We start from the raw sequence: 12,212 nt of genomic DNA, 5'->3' as shown, positions 1-12,212 counted from the left end.
TGGACCTGGACTGGATCTGTGCTGGATCTGTGCTGGACCTGTAGTGGATCTGGACCTGGACTGGACCTGTACAGGATCTGGACCTGTAATGGACCTGTACTGGACCTGTACAGGATCTGGACCTGTACTGGATAAGTACTGGATCTGGACTGGACCTGGACTGGATCTGTACTAGACCTGGACTGGATCTGTACTGGATCTGATCTGGACTGGACCTGTACTGGATCTGATCTGGACCTGTACTGGACCTGTACTGGATCTGTACTGGATCTGTACTGGATCTGGAGCTGTACTAGACCTGGACTGGATCTGGACTGGATCTGGACCTGGACTGGATCTGTACTGGACCTGTACTGGACTTTTATTGGACCTGTACTGGATCTGTGCTGGACCTGTACTGGATCTGGAGCTGTACTAGACCTGGACTGGATCTGGACTGGATCTGGACCTGGACTGGATCTGGACTGGACCTGGACTGGATCTGGACCTGGACTGGATCTGGACTGGATCTGGAGCTGTACTAGACCTGGACTGGATCTGGACTGGATCTGGACCTGGACTGGATCTTTACTGGATCTGGACCTGGACCTGGACTGGATCTGGACCTGGACTGGATCTATGCTGGACCTGGACTGGACCTGGACTGGACCTGGACTGGATCTGGACTGGATCTGGACCTGTACTGGATCTGTAGTGGATCTGGACCTGGACTGGACCTGGACTGGACCTGGACTGGACCTGGACTGGATCTGGGCCTGTACTGAATCTGGACTGGACCTGTACTGGACATGGACTGGACCTGGACTGGATCTGGACTGGACCTGGATCTGTACTGGACCTGGACTGGATCTGTACTGGATCTGGAGCTGTACTAGACCTGGACTGGATCTGGACTTGATCTGGACCTGGACTGGCTCTGTACTGGATCTGGAGCCGTACTGGACCTGTACTGGACCTGGACCTGGACTGGACCTGTACTGGACCTGTACTGGACCTGGACTAGTTCTTTAGTGGATCTGGACCTGGACTGGATCTGGACTGGATCTTGAGACGTACTGGACCTGTACTGGATCTGGACTGAACCTGCACTGGATCTGTACTGGATCTGATCCGAACCTGGACTGGATCTGGACCTGTACTGGATCTGTACTGGACCTGGACTGGATCTGCACTGGATCTGGACTTGGACTGGATCTGGATCTGGACCTGGACTGGATCTGTACTGGACCTGGACTGGACCTGGACTGGACCTGGACTGAATCTGGACTGGACTTTTACTGGATCTGTACTGGACCTGTACTGGACCTGTAGTGGACCTGGATCTGGACTGGACCTGGACTGGATCTGGACCTGTACTGGACCTGTTCTGGATCTGTACTGGACCTGGACTGGATCTGTACTGGACCTGTACTGGACCTGTACTGGATCTGGTCTGGACCTGTACTGGACCTGTACTGGACCTGGACTGGATCTGTTCTGGATCTGGAGCTGTACTGGATCTGGACTGGACCTGGACTGGATCTGGACTGGATCTGGACTGGTTTTGGACTGGATCTGGACTGGATCTGGAGCTGTACTGGACCTGTACTGGACCTGGACTGGTTCTTTACTGGATCTGGACCTGGACTGGATCTGGACCTGGACTGGATCTATGCTGGACCTGAACTGGACCTGGACTGGACCTAGACTGGATCTGGACTGGATCTGGACCTGTACTGGATCTGTGCTGGATCTGTGCTGGACCTGTATTGGATCTGGACTGGATCTGGATCTGTACTGGACCTGTACTGGATCTGGACCTGTACTGGTTCTTTACTGGATCTGGACCTGGTCTGGACCTGTACTGGATCTGGACTGGATCTGGACCTGGAATGGACCTGGACTGGACCTGGACTGGATCTGGACCTGGACTGGATCTGGACCTGGACTGGATCTGGAGCTGTACTGGACCTGGACTGGACCTGGACTGGATCTGGACCTGGACTGGATCTGTGCTGGATCTGTGCTGGACCTGTAGTGGATCTGGACCTGGACTGGACCTGGACTGGATCTAGACCTGTACTGGATCTGTACCGGATCTGGACTGGACCTGTACTGAATCTGGACTGGACTTTATACTGGATCTGTACTGGACCTGGACCTGGACTGGACCTGTACTGGATCTGTACTGGATCTGTGCTGGATCTGTGCTGGATCTGTAGTGGATCTGGACCTGGACTGGACCTGTACTGGACCTGGACTGGATCTGTACTGGATCTGGACTGGATCTGGACCTGTACTAGATCTGTACTGGATCTGGACCTGTACTGGATCTGGACCTGTACTGGACCTGTACTAGATCTGGACCTGTACGGGATCTGTACTGGATCTGGACCTGTACTGGATCTGTACTGGATCTGGACCTGTACTGGATCTGGACCTGTATTGGATCTGTACTGGATCTGGACCTGGACTGGATCTGATCTGGATCTGGACCTGTACTGGATCTGGACTGGATCTGGACCTGTATTGCACCTGACTGGATCTGGACCTGTACTGGACCTGGACTGGATCTATGCTGGACCTGTACTGGATCTGGACCTGTACTGAATCTGGACTGGACCTGTACTGGACATGGACTGGACCTGGACTGGATCTGGACTGGATCGGTTCTGGATCTGTACTGGACCTGGACAGGACCTGTACTGGACCTGGACTGGATCTGGACTTTTACTGGACCTGTACTGGACCTGTACTGGACCTGTACTGGATCTGTGCTGGACCTGTACTGGACCTGTACTGGACCTGGACTGGACCTGTACTGGACCTAGACTGGATCTGTGCTGGACCTGTACTGGATCTGTACTGGATCTGGAGCTGTACTAGACCTGGATTGGATCTGGACTGGATCTGGATCTGTACTGGATCTGTACTGGGCCTGGACTGGACCTGGACTGGACCTGTACAGGATCTGGACCTGTAATGGACCTGTACTGGACCTGTACAGGATCTGGACCTGTACTGGATAAGTACTGGATCTGGACTGGACCTGGACTGGATCTGTACTAGACCTGGACTGGATCTGTACTGGATCTGATCTGGACTGGACCTGTACTGGATCTGATCTGGACCTGTACTGGACCTGTACTGGATCTGTACTGGATCTGGAGCTGTACTAGACCTGGACTGGATCTGGACTGGATCTGGACCTGGACTGGATCTGTACTGGACCTGTACTGGACTTTTATTGGACCTGTACTGGATCTGTGCTGGACCTGTACTGGATCTGGAGCTGTACTAGACCTGGACTGGATCTGGACTGGATCTGGACCTGGACTGGATCTGTACTGGACCTGTACTGGACTTTTATTGGACCTGTACTGGATCTGTGCTGGACCTGTACTGGATCTGGAGCTGTACTAGACCTGGACTGGATCTGGACTGGATCTGGACCTGGACTGGATCTGGACTGGACCTGGACTGGATCTGGACCTGGACTGGATCTGGACTGGATCTGGAGCTGTACTAGACCTGGACTGGATCTGGACTGGATCTGGACCTGGACTGGATCTGTACTGGACCTGTACTGGACTTTTAGTGGACCTGTACTGGATCTTTACTGGATCTGGACCTGTACTGGACCTGGACTGGTTCTTTACTGGATCTGGACCTGGACCTGGACTGGATCTGGACCTGGACTGGATCTATGCTGGACCTGAACTGGACCTGGACTGGACCTGGACTGGACCTGGACTGGATCTGGACTGGATCTGGACCTGTACTGGATCTGTAGTGGATCTGGACCTGGACTGGACCTGGACTGGACCTGGACTGGACCTGGACTGGATCTGGGCCTGTACTGAATCTGGACTGGACCTGTACTGGACATGGACTGGACCTGGACTGGATCTGGACTGGACCTGGATCTGTACTGGACCTGGACTGGATCTGTACTGGATCTGGAGCTGTACTAGACCTGGACTGGATCTGGACTTGATCTGGACCTGGACTGGCTCTGTACTGGATCTGGAGCCGTACTGGACCTGTACTGGACCTGGACCTGGACTGGACCTGTACTGGACCTGTACTGGACCTGGACTAGTTCTTTAGTGGATCTGGACCTGGACTGGATCTGGACTGGATCTTGAGACGTACTGGACCTGTACTGGATCTGGACCTGGACTGGACCTGGACTGAACCTGCACTGGATCTGTACTGGATCTGATCCGAACCTGGACTGGATCTGGACCTGTACTGGATCTGTACTGGACCTGGACTGGATCTGCACTGGATCTGGACTTGGACTGGATCTGGATCTGGACCTGGACTGGATCTGTACTGGACCTGGACTGGACCTGGACTGGACCTGGACTGGACCTGGACTGAATCTGGACTGGACTTTTACTGGATCTGTACTGGACCTGTACTGGACCTGTAGTGGACCTGGACCTGGACTGGACCTGGACTGGATCTGGACCTGTACTGGACCTGTTCTGGATCTGTACTGGACCTGGACTGGATCTGTACTGGACCTGTACTGGATCTGTACTGGATCTGGAGCTGTACTAGACCTGGACTGGATCTGGACTGGATCTGGACCTGGACTGGATCTGTACTGGACCTGTACTGGACTTTTATTGGACCTGTACTGGATCTGTGCTGGACCTGTACTGGATCTGGAGCTGTACTAGACCTGGACTGGATCTGGACTGGATCTGGACCTGGACTGGATCTGGACTGGACCTGGACTGGATCTGGACCTGGACTGGATCTGGACTGGATCTGGAGCTGTACTAGACCTGGACTGGATCTGGACTGGATCTGGACCTGGACTGGATCTGTACTGGACCTGTACTGGACTTTTAGTGGACCTGTACTGGATCTTTACTGGATCTGGACCTGTACTGGACCTGGACTGGTTCTTTACTGGATCTGGACCTGGACCTGGACTGGATCTGGACCTGGACTGGATCTATGCTGGACCTGAACTGGACCTGGACTGGACCTGGACTGGACCTGGACTGGATCTGGACTGGATCTGGACCTGTACTGGATCTGTAGTGGATCTGGACCTGGACTGGACCTGGACTGGACCTGGACTGGACCTGGACTGGATCTGGGCCTGTACTGAATCTGGACTGGACCTGTACTGGACATGGACTGGACCTGGACTGGATCTGGACTGGACCTGGATCTGTACTGGACCTGGACTGGATCTGTACTGGATCTGGAGCTGTACTAGACCTGGACTGGATCTGGACTTGATCTGGACCTGGACTGGCTCTGTACTGGATCTGGAGCCGTACTGGACCTGTACTGGACCTGGACCTGGACTGGACCTGTACTGGACCTGTACTGGACCTGGACTAGTTCTTTAGTGGATCTGGACCTGGACTGGATCTGGACTGGATCTTGAGACGTACTGGACCTGTACTGGATCTGGACCTGGACTGGACCTGGACTGAACCTGCACTGGATCTGTACTGGATCTGATCCGAACCTGGACTGGATCTGGACCTGTACTGGATCTGTACTGGACCTGGACTGGATCTGCACTGGATCTGGACTTGGACTGGATCTGGATCTGGACCTGGACTGGATCTGTACTGGACCTGGACTGGACCTGGACTGGACCTGGACTGAATCTGGACTGGACTTTTACTGGATCTGTACTGGACCTGTACTGGACCTGTAGTGGACCTGGACCTGGACTGGACCTGGACTGGATCTGGACCTGTACTGGACCTGTTCTGGATCTGTACTGGACCTGGACTGGATCTGTACTGGACCTGTACTGGACCTGTACTGGATCTGGTCTGGACCTGTACTGGACCTGTACTGGACCTGTACTGGACCTGGACTGGATCTGTTCTGGATCTGGAGCTGTACTGGATCTGGAGCTGTACTGGATCTGGACTGGACCTGGACTGGATCTGGACTGGATCTGGACTGGTTTTGGACTGGATCTGGACTGGATCTGGAGCTGGACTGGCTCTGTACTGGATCTGGAGCTGTACTGGACCTGTACTGGACCTGGACTGGTTCTTTACTGGATCTGGACCTGGACTGGATCTGGACCTGGACTGGATCTATGCTGGACCTGAACTGGACCTGGACTGGACCTAGACTGGATCTGGACTGGATCTGGACCTGTACTGGATCTGTGCTGGATCTGTGCTGGACCTGTAGTGGATCTGGACCTGGACTGGACCTGGACTGGATCTGGGCCTGTACTGAATCTGGACTGGACCTGTACTGGACATGGACTGGACCTGGACTGGACCTGGATCTGTTCTGGATCTGTACTGGACCTGGACTGGATCTGTACTGGATCTGGAGCTGGACTGGCTCTGTACTGGATCTGGAGCCGTACTGGACCTGTACTGGACCTGGACCTGGACTGGACCTGTACTGGACCTGGACTGGTTCTTTACTGGATCTGGACCTGGACTGGATCTGGACTGGATCTTGAGACGTACTGGACCTGTACTGGATCTAGACCTGGACTGGACCTGGACTGAACCTGGACTGGATCTGTACTGGATCTGATCCGAACCTGGACTGGATCTGGACCTGTACTGGATCTGTACTGGACCTGGACTGGATCTGTACTAGACCTGGACTGGATCTGCACTGGATCTGGACCTGGACTGGATCTGGACTGGATCTGGACCTGTACGGGATCTGGTCTGGACCTGTACTGGACCTGTACTGGACCTGTACTGGACCTGGACTGGATCTGTTCTGGATCTGGAGCTGTACTGGACCTGGACTGGATCTGGAGCTGGACTGGACCTGTACTGGATCTGGAGCTGGACTGGATCTGGACTGGACCTGGACTGGATCTGGACTGGATCTGGACTGGTTTTGGACTGGATCTGGAGCTGTACTGGATCTGTACTGGATCTGTACTGGACCTGTACTGGATCTGGACCTGTACTGGACCTGTACTGGATCTGTACTGGATCTGATCTGGACTGGGTGACACCTGCTGTGTGTGTGTGTGTGTGTGTGTGTGTGCACGTGTCTCACCGCCGTGCACTGCCTCAGCAGACAGGACTGCTTCATCCGGCCGGGTCCTCCGAACTTCTTCATGTCCTTACAGAAGTGGCACTCGCCGCACTCCGTCCTCATGCAGGCCTGGCAGCGCCGGCACCGGGTCCTCCGGCGCCGCGCCCCGCCGCCGCCGCCGGGCCCCCCGCCCAGCGCCTTACTGCCAGACATTCCCGATCGAGTCAGCTGGAGACACACACACACACACGTCATCATGGTCTCACACACACACGTCATCATGGTCTCACACACACACACACGTCATCATGGTCTCACACACACACGTCATCATGGTCTCACACACACACGTCATCATGGTCTCACACACACACGTCATCATGGTCTCACACACACACACACACACACACGTCATCATGGTCTCACACACACACACACACACGTCATCATGGTCTCACACACACACACACGTCATCATGGTCACACACACACACGTCATCATGGTCACACACACACGTCATCATGGTCACACACACACGTCATCATGGTCTCACACACACACACACACACACACGTCATCATGGTCTCACACACACACACACACGTCATCATGGTCACACACACACGTCATCATGGTCTCACACACACACACACACACGTCATCATGGTCTCACACACACACACACACACGTCATCATGGTCTCATACACACACACACACACACACACACACGTCATCATGGTCACATACAATTACGTCATCACGGTCACACACACACACACACACACACGTCATCATGGTCACATACAATTACGTCATCACGGTCACACACACACACACACAAACACACACGTCATCATGGTCTCACACACACGTCATCACGGTCACACACACACACGTCATCACGGTCACACACACACGTCATCATGGTCTCACACACACGTCATCATGGTCACATACAATTACGTCATCACGGTCTCACACACACACACAAACACACACGTCATCATGGTCACACACACACACACACACGTCATCATGGTCTCACACACACACACGTCATCATGGTCTCACACACACACACACACATACGCCATCATGGTCTCTCACACACACACACACATACGCCATCATGGTCTCTCACACACACACGTCATCATGGTCTCACACACACACGTCATCATGGTCTCTCTCACACACACACACACACGTCATCATGGTCTCACACACACACACACGTCATCATGGTCTCTCACACACACACACACATACGCCATCATGGTCTCTCACACACACACACACATACGCCATCATGGTCTCTCACACACACACGTCATCATGGTCTCACACACACACGTCATCATGGTCTCACACACACACACACGTCATCATGGTCTCACACACACACACACACGTCATCATGGTCTCACACACACACACACACGTCATCATGGTCACACACACACACACGTCATCATGGTCTCTCACACACACACACACGTCATCATGGTCTCTCACACACACACACACACGTCATCATGGTCTCTCACACACACACACACACACGTCATCATGGTCTCACACACACACACACGTCATCATGGTCTCTCACACACACACACACGTCATCATGGTCTCTCACACACACACACACACGTCATCATGGTCTCTCACACACACACACACACACGTCATCATGGTCTCTCACACACACACATACGCCATCATGGTCTCACACACACGTCATCATGGTCTCTCACACACACACACACGTCATCATGGTCTCTCACACACACACACACACGCCATCATGGTCACACACACACACACGTCATCATGGTCACACACACACACACGTCATCATGGTCTCTCACACACACACGTCATCATGGTCACACACACACATACGCCATCATGGTCTCTCACACACACACGTCATCATGGTCTCACACACACACACGTCATCATGGTCTCTCACACACACACACACACGCCATCATGGTCTCACACACACGCCATCATGGTCTCACACACAGGTCATCATGGTCTCTCACACACACACACACGCCATCATGGTCTCACACACACGTCATCATGGTCTCACACACACACACACACGCCATCATGGTCTCACACACACGTCATCATGGTCTCTCACACACACACACGTCATCATGGTCTCACACACACACACACGTCATCATGGTCTCACACACACACACACACACGCCATCATGGTCTCACACACACACACACGTCATCATGGTCTCACACACACACATACGTCATCATGGTCTCACACACACACACACGTCATCATGGTCTCACACACACACACACGCCATCATGGTCTCACACACACACACACACACACGTCATCATGGTCTCACACACACATCATCATGGTCACACACACATCATCATGGTCTCTCACACACACACACACACACGTCATCATGGTCTCTCACACACACACATACGTCATCATGGTCTCTCACACACACACACACACACGTCATCATGGTCTCTCACACACACACACGTCATCATGGTCTCACACACACACACACACACACACGTCATCATGGTCTCACACACACACACACACACACGTCATCATGGTCTCTCACACACACACATACGTCATCATGGTCTCACACACACACACACGTCATCATGGTCTCACACACACACACACGTCATCATGGTCTCACACACACACACACACACACACGTCATCATGGTCTCACACACACACACACACACACGTCATCATGGTCTCTCACACACACACATACGTCATCATGGTCTCACACACACACATACGTCATCATGGTCTCACACACACACACACGTCATCATGGTCTCACACACACACACACACACACACGTCATCATGGTCTCACACACACACACACACACACGTCATCATGGTCTCTCACACACACACATACGTCATCATGGTCTCACACACACACACACGTCATCATGGTCTCACACACACACACACACACACGTCATCATGGTCTCTCACACACACACATACGTCATCATGGTCTCACACTAACACACACGTCATCATGGTCTCACACACACACACACGTCATCATGGTCACACACACACACACACACACACACGTCATCATGGTCACACACACACACACACACACACGTCATCATGGTCTCTCACACACACACATACGTCATCATGGTCTCACACACACACACACGTCATCATGGTCTCACACACATCATCATGGTCTCACACACACACACACGTCATCATGGTCTCACACACACACACACACACACGTCATCATGGTCTCTCACACACACACATACGTCATCATGGTCTCACACACACATCATCATGGTCTCACACACACACACACATCATCATGGTCACACACACATCATCATGGTCTCTCACACACACACACACGTCATCATGGTCTCACACACACACACACACACGTCATCATGGTCTCTCACACACACACATACGTCATCATGGTCTCACACACACACACACACACACGCCATCATGGTCTCACACACACACACACACACGCCATCATGGTCTCACACACACACACACACACACGCCATCATGGTCTCACACACACACACACACACACGTCATCATGGTCTCACACACACACACACACACACGCCATCATGGTCTCACACACACATCATCATGGTCTCACACACACACACACACACATCATCATGGTCACACACACATCATCATGGTCTCTCACACACACACACACGTCATCATGGTCTCACACACACACACACACACACGTCATCATGGTCTCTCACACACACACATACGTCATCATGGTCTCACACACACACACACACGTCATCATGGTCTCACACACACACACACACACACGTCATCATGGTCTCTCACACACACACACACACACGTCATCATGGTCACACACACACACACACACACACGCCATCATGGTCTCACACACACACACACACACACACGCCATCATGGTCTCACACACACACACACACACACGTCATCATGGTCTCTCACACACACACACACACGTCATCATGGTCACACACACACACACACACACACGCCATCATGGTCTCACACACACACACACACACACACGTCATCATGGTCTCTCACACACACACATACGTCATCATGGTCTCACACACACACACACACGTCATCATGGTCTCACACACACACACACACACACGTCATCATGGTCTCTCACACACACACATACGTCATCATGGTCACACACACACACACACACACGTCATCATGGTCACACACACACACACATACGTCATCATGGTCACACACACACACACACACGTCATCATGGTCACACACACACACACACACACGCCATCATGGTCTCACACACACACACACACACACGTCATCATGGTCTCACACACACATCATCATGGTCACACACACATCATCATGGTCTCTCACACACACACACACGTCATCATGGTCTCACACACACGTCATCATGGTCTCACACACACACACACACACACGCCATCATGGTCTCACACACACACACACGTCATCATGGTCTCACACACACACACACACGCCATCATGGTCTCACACACACACACACACACGTCATCATGGTCACACACACACACATACGTCATCATGGTCTCACACACACATCATCATGGTCACACACAAATCATCATGGTCTCACACACACACACACGTCATCATGGTCTCACACACACACACACACACGTCATCATGGTCACACACACACACACACACACGTCATCATGGTCTCTCACACACACACACACGTCATCATGGTCTCTCACACACACACATACGTCATCATGGTCTCACACACACACACACGCCATCATGGTCTCACACACACACACACACACGTCATCATGGTCTCACACACACATCATCATGGTCACACACACATCATCATGGTCTCTCACACACACGTCATCATGGTCTCACACACACACACACACACACGTCATCATGGTCTCACACACACACACACACGTCATCATGGTCTCACACACACACACACACACACGTCATCATGGTCTCACACACACACACACACATACGTCATCATGGTCTCACACACACACACACACGTCATCATGGTCTCACACACACACACACACGCCATCATGGTCTCACACACACACACACACACACATCA

General features: G+C 52.5%; 1 protein-coding gene across 1 annotated transcript in view; it reads right to left on the bottom strand.

The window, feature by feature from the left end:
- Positions 1-12,212, bottom strand: part of fbxl19 (F-box and leucine rich repeat protein 19) — a 126,197-nt gene that overhangs the window by 88,525 nt on the left and 25,460 nt on the right. Inside the window, exon 2 of the mRNA XM_079252516.1 lies at positions 7,012-7,218. Coding sequence (XP_079108642.1) covers positions 7,012-7,203 — 192 coding nt within the window. The 5' untranslated portion in view covers positions 7,204-7,218. The remainder of the gene's footprint in view (positions 1-7,011; positions 7,219-12,212) is intronic.

The sequence above is a fragment of the Telmatherina bonti genome (genome assembly GCF_933228915.1).
Source record: "Telmatherina bonti genome assembly, chromosome: 14".
NCBI lineage: Eukaryota > Metazoa > Chordata > Actinopteri > Atheriniformes > Telmatherinidae > Telmatherina > Telmatherina bonti.
The sequence above is the reverse complement of the archived record's forward strand: the minus strand, read 5'-3'. Positions and strand labels throughout refer to the sequence as shown.